This window comes from Bombyx mori, chromosome 12, assembly GCF_030269925.1.
Source record: "Bombyx mori chromosome 12, ASM3026992v2".
In the NCBI taxonomy this organism is placed as follows: Eukaryota; Metazoa; Arthropoda; class Insecta; order Lepidoptera; family Bombycidae; genus Bombyx; species Bombyx mori.
Window position 1 is genome coordinate 13,698,766 of NC_085118.1, and position 22,007 is coordinate 13,720,772.

The 22,007-nt window shown below is 36.3% G+C and overlaps 1 protein-coding gene and 1 long non-coding RNA gene across 2 annotated transcripts in view; one reads left to right on the forward strand and one right to left on the reverse strand.

The window, feature by feature from the left end:
* The window catches only part of LOC134199875 (uncharacterized), a 107,741-nt gene extending 99,051 nt beyond the window's left edge, over nucleotides 1-8,690 (reverse strand). The window contains exon 1 of the long non-coding RNA XR_009974535.1: nucleotides 8,347-8,690. This is a non-coding gene — a long non-coding RNA (uncharacterized LOC134199875). The remainder of the gene's footprint in view (nucleotides 1-8,346) is intronic.
* The window catches only part of LOC101741435 (uncharacterized), a 31,671-nt gene continuing 12,657 nt past the window's right edge, over nucleotides 2,994-22,007 (forward strand). The window contains exons 1-8 of the mRNA XM_004926755.5: nucleotides 2,994-3,556; nucleotides 7,336-7,492; nucleotides 17,823-18,098; nucleotides 18,245-18,362; nucleotides 18,438-18,885; nucleotides 18,972-19,214; nucleotides 20,205-20,399; nucleotides 20,998-21,187. Coding sequence (XP_004926812.1) covers nucleotides 3,417-3,556; nucleotides 7,336-7,492; nucleotides 17,823-18,098; nucleotides 18,245-18,362; nucleotides 18,438-18,885; nucleotides 18,972-19,214; nucleotides 20,205-20,399; nucleotides 20,998-21,187 — 1,767 coding nt within the window. The 5' untranslated portion in view covers nucleotides 2,994-3,416. The remainder of the gene's footprint in view (nucleotides 3,557-7,335; nucleotides 7,493-17,822; nucleotides 18,099-18,244; nucleotides 18,363-18,437; nucleotides 18,886-18,971; nucleotides 19,215-20,204; nucleotides 20,400-20,997; nucleotides 21,188-22,007) is intronic.

Below are 22,007 nucleotides of genomic sequence, written 5' to 3' on the forward strand. Positions count from 1 at the left end.
TATAAAGCTGAAGAGTTTGTTTGTTTGAACGCGCTAATCTCAGGAATTACTGGTCCGATTTGAAAAATTCTTTCAGTGTAAGATAGCCCATTTATCGAGGAAGGCTATAGGCTATAAAATCACGCTAAGACGAATGCAAGCGGAGCATCAATAAAGAATTTCTCGAGAAATCGGTGAACATACATAGATAAAAAATTATGGTCGAATTGATAACTTCCTCTTTTGAAGTCGGATAAAAAGCGTAATTTTGGTACCTTAAATCACTCCTTAACATTCTACTCGTATTATTCAAAAATGTTTTCACTTTCTACGTAAATGAAGAGGCGGACGAAGTCGAGGACAAAAGCTAGTAAAAGTAGTTTTTTTTTTTTATTGCTTAGATGGGTGGACGAGCTCACCAGCCCACCTGGTGTTAAGTGGTTACTGGAGCCCATAGACATCTACCACGTAAATGCCGCCACCCACCTAGAGATATGAGTTCTAAGGTCTCAAGTATAGTTACAACGGCTGCCCCACCCTTCAAACCGAAACGCATTGCTGCTACCGTGCGGACTCACAAAAGGGCCTAGCACCAGGAAAATATAAATTAAATGCATTTTTTTTGATGGGTGGATTTCTGTTATCCCCGGGTTCTGCTAACAGCTGCCCGAACGCCTCTGAAGGAGGCGTAACAGCTCAATGGGAATGGCTTCGACCGGAGAATCTACTGGCGGATCGGAAATGTGACCGATTTAGAAGATCCGGCGAGAAGCTCAGTGGGCTGATGCTATGGATCAGTGTGCTTAGTGCGAGTTTTTTAACGTTCTCGATAGCGTAAAAGTTAAATCAATTATTTTTTTTGGAACGATGTTTGGAGCGTTGTGAAAGGGGGCTAGACGGAAAAAATTCTTACGAAAAGTTGTCACGACACTTTTTAGATCCGTCATTCTGACCAATCAACGTGTAGGCGCTTATCGCGTGACGTGAAAAATTACAATCCCTTCACTAATTAATCGAAAGGAACATCGTGCCATCCGGGTGTCCCTTGACAACTCTGAAGTTTTTTGTTTTTTTATTGCCCTTGTAGGCAGACGAGCATACGGCCCACCTGATGGTGAGTGGTTACCGTTGCCCATGGACTTCAGCAATGCCAGGGGCAGAGCCAAGCCACTGCCTACCGCTTTATACCCTCCACAAGCCTCGTTTGAAGAAGGACATGTCATAGCGTCATTGTATGGAGTTGAAACGTTCGCCTACGTTTTCCGCTAGGGGCGCTGTTCCAACTGCATACAAGATTCGGTTAACTTTTACGCTATCGAAAACGTTAAAAAACTCGCACTAAGCACTCAGGTGAACCTATTAAGTCGAAGTGCATTCGAAACTCATTATAAACTTATTAGGTACGTTTAAAAACCAATTAAAGAGTACAGTACTTATTATAATTTTTACGAATCAACAAAAAACCAAAAGAATTGTCATCAGTATGTAGATATCGTTTTTTGTCAATTTAATGTTATAAAACATTATCATCTGATAGTTTAAATGTGGTAAATATTAACCACAAAGCAAAAATTTGGTATCTTAATTACGTAACTTTAAAGTGAAAAAAAAAAGAAATAAAGATAAAAAAATTCCAATGACCTTAATGTCATATTATTACGGTGAAATAAAAAATAAAAAATAAATGTTTATAAAAAAATTGCAGTAGACATTGTGTAATAATTGAATTTTGTTAATCTATAATTAAACTTTAATTTGACTGTCTTATATAATATTTACCCAGGCAGAATAAGGTTTTAAGCATCTATCTATACTAAAGGTCCCGCAGTAGTCGAAATTCGACTATAATTAATTGGAATTGTAAGTTTGTACACTACTAAGGTTGTATTAAATACTTCTATAATCACAAATTTCGCTAAGGCTACAATATTAAAAAATATTAATAAAGACAGTTTGACCACAGACGTGAAGAACAAAAGTTTGACAATAAATAGTATGCATGCGTGTGTGCGTCAAATACATGGTATGTAGTGTGTGTAATGTTTTCTTTATTGATTTAATGTATCTTTTATGCATTATTTTTAAAAAAAATATTAGCATTGTGCACTTCTTCTCTGTTTTCTCTATAAGTGTGGAAAATTTCATACTCCTCCGTCCGCGCAATTTTCGTAAAAAGGGATACAAAGTTTTTGCTTCACGTATTAATATATAGATATTATATTTTAACTAGGCACAGATAAAATAGTTAAGGACCATTTTCTCCTCTCTTCTTTCTTATTGCTTAGATGGCTGGACGAGCTCACGGCCCATCTGATATTAAGTGGCTACCTGAGTCCATAGACATCTACAACGTAAATGCCGCCACCCACCTTAAGACACGAGTTCTAAGGTCTCACTTTTAACTATGGCTGCCCCACCCTTCAAACCGAAACGCATTAGTGCTTCTCGGCAGAAATGGGCAGGGCATTATAAGACAATAACTACGGATTTTGTTTTAATGATTTAAGGGTTTTTTCCAAATGTAGTTTATTTCAAATATACATTTTATCGTCCTATTAGGTACATATATGGGCTCCGGTAACCACTTAATGTATTTTTTTTTTTCAATATTTTATATTATCCATTTTTAAGTGTTCTCATAATAGCCTATAACACAGTGCTAACATTAAAATAATTCGAATATTATTTTAACAAAACAAAAAAACAAAAATAGTTATTATGAATTCCAATTTCGAACATAGACAATAGTAAAATAACAATAGTAAAAGTCGTAATATCACAATTTTCTTTCTTAGAATACAAGGCATGTACACAATACCATGTTTACTAGCATTAACTGATTATAATCAGACTTCTATTTTGTCTATTTCTAACGATGAGATATAATTTTATCGGCTAAAAGGTTGAATATACCTAAGTCTCGGAATTCGCCACCTCGCTGAACCTGGGTTATTAAAAACATAATAATCACGAGACGGAGATCATTGTTATGTAAATATAAGCACCGAATACTGATATCACATTGTTACGTTAAATGATATATCACATTTGTTCACATGGAAAAAAATTTAGCAGTGCAGTTCAAGGCGATACGTCTCTGGACGGGTCAGCAGTTTGATAACCTCCTCGCAACGATTCTTCGGCCCGCATTCAGACGCGATTCGCCCTACTGCGACTCCGTTTGTCTATAAAGGGAACCGCCGATTATAATGGAAACAGTCCGGCAGCGAACTCCGTCGATGATGTCCATATAGCATTACGGAGACACTTAAATTAGTGCGTAACTATCGCTTGTGGTGCCAAAATACACAGAACAGAACGCGGATAAATCCAATAGACTGTTTAATTCAAAGACTCCCTCCATTTGTTGTGCGCATGCGTCACAGCTGCACTGCAATTGGTTAAACGGGAACATTTACCGAGAAAGTAAAAAAAACATGAGTGCAAAGGACAGTGATCGTGGCGATCGTGCCAGTCGATCTTCGTGCAACAGCAAGGCAACCATGATTGTTGTCTCTAACCGGCTACCGTTCATTCTAAAGAGAGATGAGAACGGAGTATTACAGAGAAAGGCCAGGTACGCGATCGTGTGTATTTCTATTCATTAATAATAAAATTGTGATAAAAAATACCAGATACGAATTTTGTCATGTTTCAATTCATATGTAATGATATTTTGAAATGTCTGCTAACAAATAATGTGCTAATATTGAAGCGCATATTAGGTAGTTTATATGATGCACTGTGAATGAAACTTAACTGCGAGCTGTTATTTCATAAATTAAAAAAAAAATCGATCATCGACATTTCACGGAAAATATTATTAAATATAATAATAAATATTACATAAACTATTTTAAACGGCGAATATTATTTAGCTTTTCACAAATAATATTTCAACCAAAAGCCGTCCATTTCTCCTTCATTCGTTTCTGGTCGAATAACGAAAGACTTTCGGGAAGTTTCTGCGATCGTCTAGAATTATGTGCGCCGGTTTTTAAACTCACACCTTCACGACATACAGCTGTGGTATTATTTGTAAAGTTGAATAGTGATGTTGCGTTTTATAGAAACACTATGTCTTAAATACGCTGCGGTTAATGTTTGTTTTGTAAATAATGTTGTCGGTTGTCGATGCAAAAGTGGTGGCCTTACGCGAACAAATTAACTGGTAGGTCAAGTTCATAATAAAGAAATCACGCCGCGCCGTGTTTGTGTACACATGATTCAAAATAATTTTTACCGTATTTCGAACTATTTATTGTTGTATTTTTAAACTTCAATTGACAGTGTGGTGTCGTAAAAATCGACTAAAGTGTTATTTTACAAATTCTAATAACTTTTGCTCACTCAACAAACATGCTTACGATTTAATGAATGCATTTCTCTATATTACTATATTACTTTGATTGATGTGAAAATAATTATCTAAAAACAGTTATTGGTGATACATTTACTATAGTCATTAGGCACATCTAACACAAAATTTGCGTGATATCGTTTGCTCATCTACAACATTATATCAGACAAATAGAAGAAATTATTAAGAATTATTAAGAAAGAATTAAAAGAAAACAGAACTTCCCGATACATTGATGAATATTTAACTATCCAGAGACTTTTGCACTGTTCATCCAAATATCGAAATTCGGCCATAATCACATTACAAGATTTAGACTCATTTTTAAAATTTTATCATTTGACATCACTATCGACATTTTGGTTACAAAAATAAATACAAAAAAGTTGACTAAAACATAACTTTGGATAATGAAAATTGTGCATGATAACATTATACAATAATAAACAAATATTCCATTGATTGAAACAGACTAGAAAATAATGCTTGACTGTGTTGACTTTGCTTATTTATCGATCGCTGGCAATATTCAAATGGTTTGATTACATCTGTATATTAATACGTGAAGCAAGAATTTTATACCCCTTTTTACGAAAATTGCGCGGATAGAGGACTATGAAATTTCCCACACTTATAGAGAATATAGAGGAGGGCAGAATGCTAATTTTTTTTTTTTTAATTATGTATTAATAATACATTAAATCAATAAAAAAACATCACACACACTACCATGTATTTGACACACACATATATAAAACTTTTTGTTTATTGTCAAACTTTTATTATTGCTTAAAGTGGTCAAATTGAAAATAGGTTAATATTGTTTATCTTTAATATTATTTGTCTATAGTGTAGTTTTGGCGAAATATCTGATTATAGAAGTGTTCAAACTTATAATTTCAAATAACTATAGTCGAATTTCGACTACTGCGGGACCACTAGTACATTTTAATTTGTGAACTATTTTGCAACAATGTCACCTCTGTCAAAAAGTAAATTAAATTTAAATCCATTGAAAGTTATGATGATTATTGTATTGATGTATTAAATTTTCAATAATTGTAAATAATCACACATTGAGTTTTGTCTAAATCTGAACTATTAAGCCATTTTGTTGTTGACAACGTTTTATTTTAGGACAATAATAATATAACAACCTCAAAATTACAATAAAAATTTTTTAAGATCACTAACTTAATTGATTACAAAACTAGTTTGTATTGAGTCGTACATTATGTAATCACATGCGCTTGTGTGATTCACTAACACGAAATTAATGCTCATTGATATTAATGAATGTTCTCGTAAAACTCTAATTACTTGTCAATGAGGAAAATAAATAAACTTCATAAAATGTTTCATACTAATAATTCGTTTTGTTGGGCTGGATTGGAATTAGGTCTCTGTAATGTATATCTCATATTCCTCATCTCAACCTCACTGTTTATTGAAAGCAGGAAAGGTAATTTTGAACACTCAGTAATTATAAAATTGGTTGTTTGCAAATTTTATCACATAACTGAACGAAACTCTTCTTTTCTTCTTTTTCTCCACCTTATCCCACTAGGTGGGGTCGGCGCGGCCAATTTTTCTATCCTATTCTCTTCTATCAACCATCATCTCAACACTCACTCGTCTTTCTCCCATTTCGTCATTTAAACACTCCATCCATGTCTTCTTCAGTCGACCTCTCCCTCTCTACCTTGCACTACCATTTCCATACATCTCCTAGTCACATGCACGAATAACTGAACGAAACTGTCTACCTTTTAACATCAATGCGTTAATTAAGCTACTAGATTTAAAAGATAACATATTTATTTCACTAGAAAAGGCGGCTATACTAAATACATACAGAATAGTGAGAAAGTTGCTGCAGCTTGAAGATAACCAAACTTACTACACGTAATAAAAACTACCATATTAACTCATAGCTACTGTACCTTTAGTACTTGACCAAAAGCCCGTATAAACAGTTCTACCGTTCTACCGGCTCTGTCGACAGACAGAACTGAGAAAGGGGAAACCTATGAACATAACAATAATAACAAATATAATACAGTCAAACCTGGGTAAGTGAGAACTGGATAAGTGAGAAAACTCTATAAGTGAGAGTAATAGCCAGGACCCGTCATTTTTAGCTCCTAAAACCTCTATTAGCGAGAAACAGAAACCTCTGTAAGAGAGAGTCGTTTTTGCCTCATGGACCTCCGTGGGTCAGACTGCTACTTATCTATACCTCTATAAGCGACAGTCGAGCTTTATTTATTTATATTATTTAGGAGGAAAAAATGACAAAACAAATTACAAATTTAATATCTGCTATTTTATGACTCATTCTTAACTTTCGTGGAACTTCTTAACATTTTTTTTGTATTGTTTTCTCGTCAATATTGAACCTATTCTATTTCGTGGAACTAAATAACGTTGTTATTTATTCGATTTCTTTTGGAATGGACACGTGTGCCTGTGTACCGTCCTGTTTGTCGGACTTACTCAGTTTATCGTTAATCAATTGCGAAGGAAAGTTCTGTTCTGCATCATGTCAAAACAGAAAATTAAAGTACTGTCATTAAGTGATAAACTTAAAATAGTGAATGCGTTTGAATCCGGGAAATCGCGAAATGAAATTCAGAGGGTGCATTAGCGAGAAACTCGGGTTAGTGAGGAACCTCTATAAGCGAGAATGAGATTGTGCTCCCTTGAACTCTCGCTTATGTAGGTTTGACTGTATATATAATATATATATATATATATATATATATATGTATACTAGCCGTACTCGCCCACTTCGCTGGGCATTTAAAATTGTCATTATTATTAGGGAGTCCAACACTCACATAAATATTAGCCTATCCATTAAGTACATGTATTTTCTACATGGATACCAAGTTTCAAGTCAATCGGATGCATGGTTCAGTAGTTATAACGGAACACCAAACCACTGTAGATTTATATATTAGTATAGATATATTAACTGTTTATTCTTTTAACAGTGCCGGTGGCCTAGTGACCGCAGTTGCGCCGGTTGTGATTCGCGGCCAGGGTAACTGGGTAGGATGGCCGGGCATCCACCTCGAAGACCCCAACGAAAAGATCCCTGAATCGGATCCTAATGACAAGACCCCCACCGCTGGCCTGCGTTCGGAGAAAGTAAGTAATTAATATAGAATTATGTATATCACGTCTCGTTCGAGTTTTTTACTGGTGGTAGGACCTCTTGTGACTCCGCATGGGTAAGTACCACCACCCCGCCTATTTCCCGTAGGGTAGCTGTTGTAACTGTACTGAGACCTTAGAGCTTATATCTCAAGGTGCGTAGCGAATTTACGTTGTAGATGTCTATGGGCTCCAGTAACCACTTAACACCAGGTGGGCTGAGAGCTCGTCCACACGTCTAAGCAATAAAAAAATATAAAAAAAGGTTTTCCGAAACTAAATTAGCGAAATGTTTTTTTTTCCTGATTTTAGAAAAATAAAGGTACTTACTCTATTACATAAAATATTATCCTTCACATAGCTCCAAAGAATCATTACAGCATTGTACTTTTTAAATAACATGGCGTTCTAACGTTTCCATTGTGGATTGTACACGAACAAAAGAAACTAAACTGAATGATGTACTTTTTTTGTACATGAAAAAGCAAGGCTCCAGTTTCGTAGTTCAAATTGAATTTCAGGGATCTTTGTAATACAGCTCGTCATTGTAGAAGAATTTAAATGAAATTTTTTAGTTAGTCGCGTTATGTGCAGTTACAATAAAAACAAGTTTTCGGATTATTTATTTAGTTTTCGTTTCGTTTTATCTATATATTAATACGTGAAGCAAAAACTTTGTATCCCTTTTTACGAAAATTGCGCGGACGGAGGAGTATGAAAGGACAATGCCCATTTTCTATGGGCGTTTGGGCCCCTAAAAAAAGTTGTCCTGTCATGATGGTTTTAACTTAATTTGATAGACAAAGAAATATCGTTTCATATTTAGAAAACGATTTTTATATTCTCACCCAGGTTTAAGAGAAATCTGTTTTTTTCTGCAGCTAAAATTAAGTTGTTAATTGTTTTCTTCGAAATCAATAATCGCTCTCATAATTATTTACAGTATTAAATAAGTTAATTGTGGTTATTGTTGTTAGAAATAAGCCCTTACGTACATTTTATTATTATTATATCCTCATAATAATAATAATAAAATGAAATGAAAATCCGGAAGCCGGCAACGATATTGTTGTTGTTGTTTTTAAATTCACCAATAAGCAGGCAAAGAGCGTAGCCTATACAGCCTAGTCTGTCGAAGTTTTTGGGAGTTTTGACGTCAACTCGACGAATACCACATTGACTGAGCATGAGTTTACGCAGACCTTTTATACACAATATTACAAATACAAATAATACAAAGTACACAATAAACTATTAAAAAAACATTAAAATAAAAATTCAAGTGACGCTTCACTCGGGTTGCTGCCAAAACTCTCTGATCATATATAATAAGAATAGAGTAATTGTAGGCCATTGATATTTTTACTAATGGAATCATTAATATCTAAAAATATTAAATTATTCATAGTTTTAAGTAATAATTATTATTACAATATATAAATATTGAATTGAACAAAAATAAACTAAGAAGCCTGTGAATTATAAGCATTAGCTATTTTTTTTTATTTGTTGTTCAAGTCATAAACAACTCTTTCGTTTGACAGCATATAGGTTTGCTATAAGGCTGTATGGGCTAAGCCCTTCGCCTATTGGCGAATTTAAAAACTATGGAATGGATAGTTTTGGGATGTTATCAAATAAGTAATTTATTTTTTTGGAAAACAATGCCAGGTTGAAAGAAATTTTGATACATAAACTAAACAACGTGAAAAAATAAGGCATAGTTTTTCAAGTACAAATAGTTTTGACATAAAGTTGGCCCTCTTTTGGGCATTGTCCTTTTCTACACTTATGAACTACTGGTTCGATTTGATTTTTAGATAGCCAGTGTTAGATAGCCCATTTATTAAGGAAGGCTATATATAGGCTATATAACATCACGCTAAGACCAATACAAGCGGAACACCAATAAAGAATGTTTCAAAATCGGGTTTTGAGAGCTTCCGCTGCGTGCGCTGTAGAAACGGTTAAAGTTTCGCTAAAATAATGTATGACAGAATTGTTCCCCTTTAAAAATCTAAAAAAAAGTCCGCGGCAGCATGTCTATATGTTAAGGTTGGCTCACTATAACATTTTTTATGCTAACCAAATTAGTTCTAAAATAAAGCATTATTTGTGAACTATTCCACGCGGACGAAGTCGTGGGCAAAAGTTAGTATATTATACACGTTTTTTTTAATGCCTAAATGTATCTATAAATGTTAAATGGCCTTGCTAAATGCATTTACTTTCTACGTTCTCTGCATTATTTTTGCTGGACTTGTTATTAATGCTAGAATGCTCGTTAACTCCCCTAATGCATTGAAGTATATATACTGGAATAAATAAATAAAAATCATAAACCTTTATAATCCCATCTAAAGTTTTCTTAGATAAAGCTGCAAAAATCACCGGCTGTACCGTGTAAATAACAATGACAGCAAACCTATAGAGTGTTAGCGTTCGGATCTAATTCAATAATGATAACGAATAATTTAGACAGTTGATTTAATTCTGCGTTTAACACTGCGTCACGCAATATAGTAATAAAACTGGTGTGATCAACAATTCATTTAAAGCCTGTAGTTTTGCTTCAAAACTTACACTTACTATGTCTATAAACACGATGATTTCTGTAATGATTTAAGCTTTGAGATATAATGTGCTTAAAGTTTAAACAAACATTGTTAATACATAAATAAAGGAAAAAACAAGAAAATAATGAATATAATTGAAAACAGCAAAAATACTGATAAAAATTTACGAATTACAAAAAATGTAAAACGTAATGCAGGTTTTCTTTATATGGCCTTGAAAAAACAAAAATATTGAGAAAACGTATCATAATAATATCTGTATTAAAAAACTGTAAGACAAAGTGTCTGTTACTGTAAAGTTATTACAAAAAAAAATTGTTTTGAAAAAGAAAAATAAAACTTTGATATTGGTATACAATGTATGTAATTATGTCCTTTACTCTGATTATCTGATTCTATTCCCGTACGAACATAAATACGATTCTTCAAACAATAAAAACAAAGTGCATACAATTCGCAATCGGCTCAATTAGCGAAATTAACATGCGGGAGTTGCAATCTATATGCAATACAATAGTATAATAATATAATTGTCTCACAAACAACGCATATTCTATCAATCAAAAGAGCCATCGTGCTTTTTTTTTAATTGTTCAAACGGGTAAATGAGCTCACGGCCAGCCTGGTGTTAAGTGATTACGAGAACACATAGACATCAACAATGTGAATACCGCCACCGGTCTTGAGACACGACATGATAGTGTTCGTTCTGTTTTTTTCCTACGTGACCTGGGAGCCTTGAGAGACTATGCCAGGGTAACTTGACGAGTAGGTGAGCTCTCGAGGCTCTAACCTGGAGGTGTTGCTAACACTAGCCCCTGCAAGAGCAGTGCTTCGCCAGATCAGAAAAACGACTCCCTGAGAAGATCCGGCGAGAAACTCTGGGCTGTGTCTATGGGTTAATTCACTCGTCGAGCCCTTCGTCGCAAGCGACAGGTCCGACGAGAACGGTGACTGGTTCTTGAGGTACCTAAAAGCACCGTTGATGGATCAGGAGGATCCGTAATGACTTTTTTAGGGCGACGTCGACTGTTTATCATTCGGTCTACAGGATCGAGTATGTAGCCATCTTGCTGCAACAAGTTTATTCGATTTGTATGTAATTGAAACCATAATAGATGTAAGAAATATTTAGAAAGATTTACCAATTTTCTACCAGAACGGTTCTGTAGTACAATGGCTGCCATATCATTCAAACCGGAACACATCACGGTTTCGCGGCCGAAATAGGCAGGATGGTGGTACCTACCCGTGCGGACTCACACGGTGAATTAGTACCAGTAGTTCGCAAATTATATGTGGGTTCGATTTTTATTACACAATGTTATTCTGTCATCGTGCAAGTCATTCTTTTTTTTTCTACCTATTCTAGTGACCTTGAGGGGTCATACTAGATTCACTAAATGAGTAAGTGAGCTCACGGGGCTCAAACCTGGTTACGTTGCTAACACTAGTACTAGCAAGAGCAGTGCTTTGCTGAATCTACCACCGGATCAGAAACGCGATCCACTGAGAAGATCCGGCGAGAACTTCATTGGGCTGTCTTTTTTTTTTTATAGCTTAGATGTGTGGACGAGCTCACAGCCCACCTGGTGTTAAGTGGTTACTGGAGCCCATAGACATCTACAACGTAAATGCGCCACCCACCTTGAGATATAAGTTCTAAGGTCTCAGTATAGTTACAACGGCTGCCCCACCCTTCAAGCCGAAACGCATTACTGCATCACAGCAGAAATAGGCGGGGTGGTGGTAACTACCCGTGCGGACTCACAAGAGGTCCTACCACCAGTAAATAGGCGGAGTGGTGAGGGTTAATTTGCTCGCCGAACCCTTCGTGGCAAGCGACGGGTTCAACGAGAACGGTGGTCGGGCAAGTCATTCGTGAATATTTATCAAGTACGTCTTACGGAGCCGTGTCCACTGAGACAAAGCGGATTGTACAACGTAGCTACGTAATTAAATTTTATTAACGCTTCCCTAGCAACGCAAACAAACGACAATTACTCGACGATGTGTACAATTTCATCCGGTTTTACCTTTAAACAAAAGATCTTTAGAATTGTCTCGGTCACTTTTGTAACTGGCCGATGAGCCAATTGATGTCACAACGAGAATGCTGCTGAACAAACCAGATAATTTGAGATGCGTGAATTGGTAACCTACATAATTATGTTATCGGAATGTTTTTAAACAAAAAATATTTTTTTTGTTAAAACATTTAGTTGTTACTATACAACAAATGAGCGAACTATGTGCAGTATGTATTAGTTAAATTTCAGCGTTGTTTATAGTATAGATGGATGGATGGATCTGGACTGCCCAATAATGCAACACTGGACACGTGTGCATGTTGAGCATTTTGGATCCAAGCCAGCAAAGGCTGGCAGCAAAAAACTACCTTAACTTAAAGAGGTTAAGGTAGTTTTGACATTCATTTTTATTTCATTATTGTTTTTATTTAATTTTGGTATTCTGTATGAAATGTTATTGTTAATTTGAAGTAAATGAAATAAATAAATAAATAGTAGACGAACTCGCGACTCACCAAATCCTAAATGATGATAGGAGCTCACAATACCCTGCACTTTTTTTGCTTACCTATTCTACTAAACTCGAGGGGTTATACTAGATTCACCGAACGCGTAGGCGAACTCACGGGGCTCAGCCTAGCGAATTTCCTAACACTAGCCCTAGCAAGAGCAGTGCTTCACCGAATCTACCAGCGGATCGGAATTGCGACCCACTGAGAAGATCCGGTGAGAAACTCAGTGGGCTGTTCCCTGCACCATGAGATCTAAGTCTTTATTACATTAGAATAACGCCTATTTTAATATTGAAAACGGAAAATCTTGGCGGCACAAAAGCGAAGACGATGCGAGTGCACAAAATGTATCCACTTAGGTATTTTTTATATTATTATTAGCTGACCCGGCTGACTTCGTAGTGCCTCAATCGATAATTAAAAGACCTAAACTTTATTTAATTCCGAGAAATTATTTATATCCTTTTAAACCTTCTCTGGACTTCGACAAATAATTCAAGACCAAAATTAGTCAAATCAGTCCAGCCGTTGTCAGCTCGAGTTTCAGCGAGACTAACGAACAGCAATTCATTTTTATATATACCTATATAGATATAGATTACTACAAGCTAATTTTACAAAGTCTAATATTGCTAACATACCACTAGTCCTTGACCAGCTTATGATCTTAATATTAAAAAAATACAAAACTCTGTCTATAATATAGATTATATAATTTAGATTATGCACAAACAAATCGAATATCTACAATCCAATGAACCAGTGAATATGGAACGGTAGCCTGACCTGAATAACACAAGGGGGAAAATAAAATGTCAGTACCCGATGACCGTGAAGTAAACATAATCGCCATAATCGATTCTCAGGGCTGATTCGCGCGAGAATAGTTTATGAAAAACGAGTAAACAAGAAATATTACACGGTGTTATATCATATGAAGCACATCATATGATTATCGCCTTCAACGATGACAAAAATGCAATCAATTTAATTACAGATAATCAGATACTAAGTAAAAAAAGGTACATTATCATTACTGTGATAGTTGGTAGCCAGTTACCAGAGCCCATAACCCAACCTAATGAGGTCAAAATATTAATTAATCACTAGCTTTTGCCCGCGATTTCGTCCGCGTAGAAATAATGCTTTATTTTAGTACAAATTTGGTTAGCATAAAAATCGTTATAGTGAGCTAACCTTAACATGCTGCAATATGCTGTCGTGGACTTTTTTAGACCGTTTCTGCAGCGCACGCAGCGAAAGCTCCAAAAGAAAAAAGAAAACAATTTTGTAACATTCTTTATTGGTGCTCCGCTTATATTTGTCTTAGCGTGATGTTATATAGCATATAGCCTTCCTCAATAGATGAGCTATCTAACACTGAAAGAATTTTTCAAATCGGACCAGTAGTTCCTGAGATTAGCGCGTTCAACCAAACAAACTCTTCAGCTTTATAATATTACTAGCGACCCGCCCTCGTTTCGCTTCGGAAACTGTAATTTATTATTGATTTCTCCACTATTTAATGGATGTTATTATACATGTAAACCTTCCTCTTCAATCACTCTATCTATTAAAAAAAACCGCATCAAAATCCGTTGCGTAGTTTTAAAGATTTAAGCATACATAAGGATATAGGGACAGAGAAAGCGACTTTGTTTTATACTATGTAGTGAAAAAGTATAGATATCGAACAACCGCTCTCCGTTTGACCCTTCCAAACGAAACATATGACTATGCTTTCCTTATCCGAAAGTGACGAGACAACGCAAAACCGCCGTCGGCATCGCCCAAAACATAAATCTTGTCGGATACCCCGGATTCACTCTCGGTGCTTTTAGGACCCTCAAGACTAGTTGAGAGTTCGACTAGCAAACTAACCCATAGACACAGCCCACTGAGTTTCTCACTGGATCTTCTCAATAGGTCGTGATTCCGGTCCGGTGGTAAATTCTGCGAAGCACTGCTCTTCCTATGGCTAGTGTTAGCAAATTCTCTCAGCTAGAGCCCGTGAGCTCATCTACCTCTATATAGGAATAGCCTCTTAGGCTACCAGTGGATAGGTAGGGGAAAAAAACTATGCTTTAGAAATAACAAAGATCGCGGTATACCGTGGTGATGGTGGCTGTGTGGGCTCACAAAAACATTCTAGGACGCATTATTTTACTTAATGTGGTTTAGCTTTTACTACGCGATGTTATTCTTTCCTCCATCAAATCGATCGTGAAAACATGTTAGGAATTTATTTTTAGTTAATTCTTTAACAGGTATTCTACCTCAACGTGTGAATACTGAAGCGTAGGTACATTTCCACGGAGTCACGGAGCAAGGAAACATTATTTGCTGATAGTCTCGAGAAACTTTTCTTATATAAATGTGTTCTTAACATATATTACGTTGGTATGTTTCGATTTTGTATCGGCTAGCTAGTATGTAGGCATATTTTAATATGGAAATCGGAATGTCGTTAGAACACATACAAACACTTATTTATTACTGTAGATAGACAGACACAGCTCACGGCCAACCTGGTGTTAAGTGGTTACTGAAACCAAACAGACTTAAGAGCTTGAGTAAGACTTATTATAATATACCTACTTATTATATAATGGTAGGATATTTTGTGAGTCCGCGCGGGTAGGTACCATCACCCTGCCTATTTCTGCCGTGAAGCAGTAATGCGTTTTGGTTTGAAGGCTGGGGCAGCCGTTATAACTATACTTGAGACCTTAGAACTTATATCTCAAGGTGGGTGGCGCATTTACGTTGTAGATGTCTATGGGCTCCAGTAACCGCTTAACACCAGGTGGGCTGTAAGCTCGTCCACCCATTTAAGCAATAAATAAGAATACTGTTAGATAGGAGCGCGGATACTTGCATTATACGTCGCACTGTAGGTAAAACAAAACAAAATGCTCTCACCTGTAAATTAGCTGATAATTAACTTCATGTTGCGAACATAACTATGCATCACACTCAGTGTACAGTAGCCGTTTCAAAGCAGCGTGCGATTTAATATTTGATTTGACTAGAATGCGAGTGTATTTCCTGTGTAACGTCTAATCTTATGTATAAAATTCTCGTGTCACAGTGTCAGCTACCATACTCCTCTGAAACGGTTTGACCGATTTTTATGAAATTTTATATGCACGTTCAGTAGGTCTGAGAATTGGGTACTATCTATTTGTCATACCCCTAAGTGATAAGGGTTGTCCACCCCTAACATTTATTTGTTGTTATAATGAGGCATTATGTGATTAAATGAGGTTTTGTTGTTTTTATATTTCCTCATCGTTCACAGCGCTACATGCCTCTTTCACTCATTTACCACATCCTTACACACTTACAATAAGTTATTTGTTTTTTCTACACTAGAATTCCCTAGAAATCTTATATATGGCAAAACAACGTTTGCCGGGCCAGCTAGTAATGAGAAACATATCTACGCATTTACGATTTTATTTTTGTTTTCAAAAAATTTCGACGAAATGAGGGCATTATGTGATTAAATGAGGTTTTGTTGTTTTTATATTTCCTTATCGTTCACAGCGCTACATGCCTCTTTCACTCATCTATCACATCCTTACACACATACAATAAGTTAGTTTTTTTTTTCTACACTAGAAATTCCCTAGAAATCTTATATATGGCAAAACAACATTTGCCGGGTCAGCTAGTAATGAGAAACATATGTAAGCATTTACGATTTTTTTTTTGTTTTCAAAAAATTTCGACAAGACGGCTTTTTCAACCACACGGATACATTGCATAGTTTGTAGGCAAATTTTGCTTGACCTTATTGTTCAATGGAGGTTATCTGTTACTGTATTATGCTCGGGTGTCATATTATGTATAATGTTTTGTGTAATGACCTAACATAAAACTGTTAACTGTCAGTGATCAAAACAGTCCTTAAACAAAATGACTTCGTTGTTTGTTTATTTATAGAATCGACGATAATCATCACTGTGTTAACGATGTCAATAAAAGTTAACATTGACGCGTCTTGTGTTTGAATAAATTTACTATGGAATCCAGTGTCGCCAGCTGTTTGAAAACTTTCCCCCTAAAGCAATTTCAAAAACCACTAAATTCAAAACAAAACTCCCCAACGACGGACCAAGTATTTATTCATTACAATATAAGTAAAGAAATAAATAATAAATAATTAGTTAATAACAATAGTTATTTAGTATTTTTAAGTATTTTTCTATATAAAATTTTATCCCTAAAAGTATCCCCAAAAAATTTCATGCCCTAAAAAAATCCCTGTATAGATTTTTTCCCCCTAAATTTGGGGTGAAAACCCCGGAGTTGGCATCACTAATGGAATCCTACTATTTGCTTAGCTCGAACATGACTAACTGTTATTGTAGCACAAACAAGTTCAAACAACACAAAGTAATGGATTGGCATACTGTAAATTTGGAGAGGAAACTGATAATTCTTTGACTACACATTCGGTTCATTTTCAAAATCGCGTTACGATGCGAATATACAAAAGGTCTTTCAAGTCGTCGCGGCTTGAAAGATAAGACGTCTGGCGCATTCGTATCGAGTGAAGCGACGGTTTTCGGCTTATTACCGAATTACCAATTTATCTAATGAATACGTAAACTTAACATGTCTTCACGAATGACTTCCAAGATCAAGGAATTTTATGGCGTAACAAAAATCAAGGCCTTGAAAATTTTAATTTGCGTAATTAATTGTGGTAACTCGTCTTGTCGAACTCACACGGGTAGATACCACTATCGTGCTCATTTCTGCCGCGAAACAGTGAATTTGCCGGATTGAAGGAAGGGACAGCTATAGAATTGAAACTTTTAACTCATAATCCAAAGTAGGTGCCGGCATTTACGTTGAAGATGTCTATGAACTTCGGTAACCACTTAACACCAGATGGGCTGTAACCTTGTCCTCCAACCTACCAATAGAAAGTATATTTTTATCTAATAATAATAATAATAATAAAAATAAACATTTATTCCAAACACAAATTAAGTACAAAAAATAAATAAAAAAGATAACAAAAATAACGAGGCTTGGAAACGGTTATCGGCTCAGCAATGCCTAACAGTAACGAAACAATCGGTACTGCGGCGCTGATCTTCCGCCGGCACCTGCGGAGTGACGCATCTACCTCTACCTGTTTCCATCTGTATCTTCTGTATATTCCCCCCTCAAATAAGCAAAAATGTTTCAGATAGTCCCCATTCGCGCGGAACCTAAACTCTTCGACAGCTACTACAATGGATGCTGTAACGGGACATTCTGGCCATTGTTTCATTCGATGCCAGACCGTGCCACTTTCATTGCTGACCACTGGAAGGCATATATCAAGATAAACGAGGAGTTTGCTGAGAAGACAGTCCACGCTCTCCATCTGCTGAACAAACAAAAGAAAGACAAAAATGGAAGTCCACCGATCGTGTGGGTTCACGACTACCATCTGATGTTGGCGGCTAATTGGATACGACAGGTACACGATACTTAAATCTTTGTAATCATTTAAAAATATTTTGTGAGTATCGGAAGCTTTGAGTGAGAGAGAGAGAGAGAGAGAGAATACACTTTATTGCACACCAAAACACAATTTACTATTTGAATAAGTAATGATATTTTCAGAGAGCTGAAGAAGATGAGATTAAATGCAAGCTAGCATTCTTTCTGCACATACCGTTTCCACCGTGGGATATTTTTAGACTGTTCCCGTGGTCTGATGAAGTTTTGCAGGGAATTTTGGGTAAGTTTTTAATCCGTTACCTGCATTCATTCGAAAAACTAATTTAAAACTATTTTAAAATTAATTTGGTTAAAGGTTGTGATATGGTGGGATTCCACATAGAGGATTACTGTTTGAATTTCATTGACTGCTGCCAAAGAAACTTGGGTTGCCGTGTCGATAGAAAAAATCTTCTGGTCGAACTGGGAGATCGCACCATCTGCGTGAGACCGCTACCGATCGGAGTGCCATACGAGAGATTCGTACAGCTGGCCCAAAACGCTAAGCCCGTGTTCTCTACAAGCCAAAAAGTGATATTAGGTGTTGATAGACTGGATTATACCAAAGGATTAGTGCATAGGTTGAAAGCTTTCGAGAGATTACTCGAGAAACACCCGGAGCATATCGAAAAGGTTGTTCTGCTCCAGATCTCGGTGCCCTCTAGGACAGATGTGAAGGAATACCAAGATCTGAAGGAGGAGATGGATCAGCTCGTTGGCAGGATCAATGGTCGATTTACAACGCCCAATTGGTCGCCGATAAGGTAATAGGAAATTTAAAAAAAACACTTCAAATTATGAAACCTTAAATTACTAATAATCTAATCTGTAATTTTCTCTATGATTTTAGATATATTTACGGCTGCGTTGGTCAAGATGAGTTAGCGGCGTTTTATCGCGATGCTGCTGTGGCACTTGTAACTCCATTAAGAGACGGCATGAACCTGGTCGCGAAAGAGTTTGTGGCTTGTCAGATCAATAAGCCTCCTGGAGTATTAATAGTGTCGCCATTTGCTGGAGCAGGAGAAATGATGCACGAGGCTCTTATATGCAATCCTTATGAGCTCGACGATGCGGCCGAAGTCATTCATAGGTATTTAAGTACCGACCTCTCCAAAGAATCCTCATTACATATCTTTGCTGAATCTACCTTTTGACGTTTTCAATCGTTGTCAATGTTAGAAGTCCAAACTTCTTTCTGAGCTTTTCTGAGCTAGTGGTCCCGCAGTAGTCGAAATTCGACTATAATTCATTGAAATTATAAGTTTGAACATTAAAATGGTTCTATTGTTAAAGACTATTATACTTCTATAATCACAGATTTCGCCAAGACTACACTATAGATAAACAATATTAAAGATTGACAATACACAGACCTTAAGCAATAACAAAAGTTTGACAACAAAGAATGTATATGTTATTATGAGTGTGTGTCAAATACATGGTAGTGTGTGTAATGTTTTTCTTGTTTATTTAATGTATTTTTAATGTATAACTTAAAAAAAAAATTAGCATTCTGCACTCCTTCTCTATATTCTCTATAAGTGTGGAAAATTTCATACTCCTCCGTCCGCGCAATTTTTATAAAAAGGTGTACAAAGTTTTTCACGTATTAATATAATAATATATAGATAACACAACTCTACAAAAAAAATCGTTCTTTTTGTCCTAACGTTTATACTAGGTTTTTCCGGTTAATTATTGACAAAAACAAAAATAAAATACCTTTTTTGATATAAAGTTTGCTTTTGTGATAGTTATAGTGATAATACCCATTTTTCAATTTTTTTATAAATTTTAATATGTACATTCAAAAAAACCGCGCTCTGAGAGTGGGGTGTTTACGTTTACACAGTGCCACTAGATGGCACTCGATCCATAAACAACGATCAGGTGTTTTGTACAAGCCCAGAAAAACTTAAAATGTCACGAAAGTGTAAATACGATGCTGATGCATTTTGTTTCATATGTGGTCAATTTATTAAAGTTGAAAGGCAAACTGTTTCATGTCATGTATTTTTTTTTTCGTCTAATTATTGACCCGTGTAATGCTTTCCTCATCCAAAAACCCAACGTATTTCAGAGCCTTAATAATGCCAGAGGATGAACGGACAGTCCGCATGAACCACCTCAGGCGGAGGGAGCAGTTGAACGACGTGGACAGCTGGATGAAGGCGTTCCTCAAAGCGATGGACTCTCTGGAGGAAGAGGCCGACGACCTTGGAGCCACTACCATGCAACCAGTCACTATTGACGATTTCGATGAATATTTATCCAAGTATGTTGAGCATTTTCTAAGAATTTCGGGACTTGTTGTAGGGCTATGAGTGCCTGCCTATGGCTTGAAGGGACAAAAGTCAAACAATAGAATTCAAATGTCACTATTATGATGAATTATTTTGTGTAATTATTTAATCTCGTTTACATTCTCAATGCTAAAAATCATTTCACCATTCCACACTTAACGCCACTAATGGCTGATATTTCCATTTTCATATAAAAGTCGAACTGAATTATAATCTAACTTTTCTTTTTTATTTATTGCATAGATGGGTGGAGCTCACAGCTCACAGCCCTCCTGGTGTTAAGTATTTACCGGAGCCCATAGACATCTACAACGTAAATTCCGCCACCCACCTTGAGATATAAGTTCTAAGGTCCACAGTATAGTTACAACGACTGCCCCGCCCTTACAAACCGAAACGCATTTCTGCTTCATAACTGAAATAGGCAGCGTGGTGGTACTTACCCGTGCGGACTCACAAGACACAACTTAATCCTTTTTTTTTAAGCCGATCAATAGGTTTATCTTGCAATCGAAAAGCCGATCGCAATGAAGACAGACGTGAAATTATACGGCATCGGAACGTTTTCAGGTACATCGGGTACACACAGAAGCTAGCCCTGCTGTTGGACTACGACGGTACCTTGGCCCCGATCGCGCCCCACCCGGACCTCGCCACGCTGCCTCTCGAGACCAAACACACCCTGCAGAGGCTCTCCAACATGTCCGATGTGTACATAGCCATCATATCGGGGAGGAACGTGGACAACGTCAAGCAAATGGTGAGTAGAAATATGAACAATATTTTTTTCAAGTTTGGATCAATGTTGGATCAATATTTGGATTAATGTGGTTTGGTCCAATGTTTGGACTCTCAACATCCTTTAAGGTAATTGAACTAGCCAAACTTTTGAATGTATGTAGTAGCAGTCTTCATATCGGGAAGGAACGTTAACAACCTCAGGCAAATGGTGAGTACAAATATGAACAATATTATTTTTAATTTGGATCAATGTTGGATCAATTACGTTTAGTCCAATGTTTGGACTGTCAACACCGTTTAAGGTAATTGAACTAGCCAAACTTTTGAATGTGGTAGCAGTTACGCGTGTTGTTTTGAAGCATAGGAAGGATATTTACAATATAGGCTTCTGTGGTATCTGAACATCGTAGGTGGATGGCGGAATTAACGTCTTGATGCCCTTGGGCTTCGGCAATCACTTAGGAGCGACAGTGATCACTCACCTACTGTTGCGTGACAGGATCTCTGTCTACAAAAGCAATAAAATATATGGGACACGCAATCAACAGCACTAACGTACATAAACGAGGACGGCCGACCTCAAGAATCGGGTCAAGGCAAAGAAGAGGCGCGAAAAATAAGCGCCAATGATAAAAACGCGCTCAAGTTATCGTTAGATACATTTGTACATAATATTATTACTATCTCAAGCTAATTCTATGACGTCGCGTGACGAATTCGCAACCAGTATCTTTATTATAACTTTTTTTTTTGATCATGTCTGTTTTGATTACGAACAGAATTATAAAAATAATTCAAACTTTAAAATTAATATCAAATCTCGTATAAAAATATCAAAG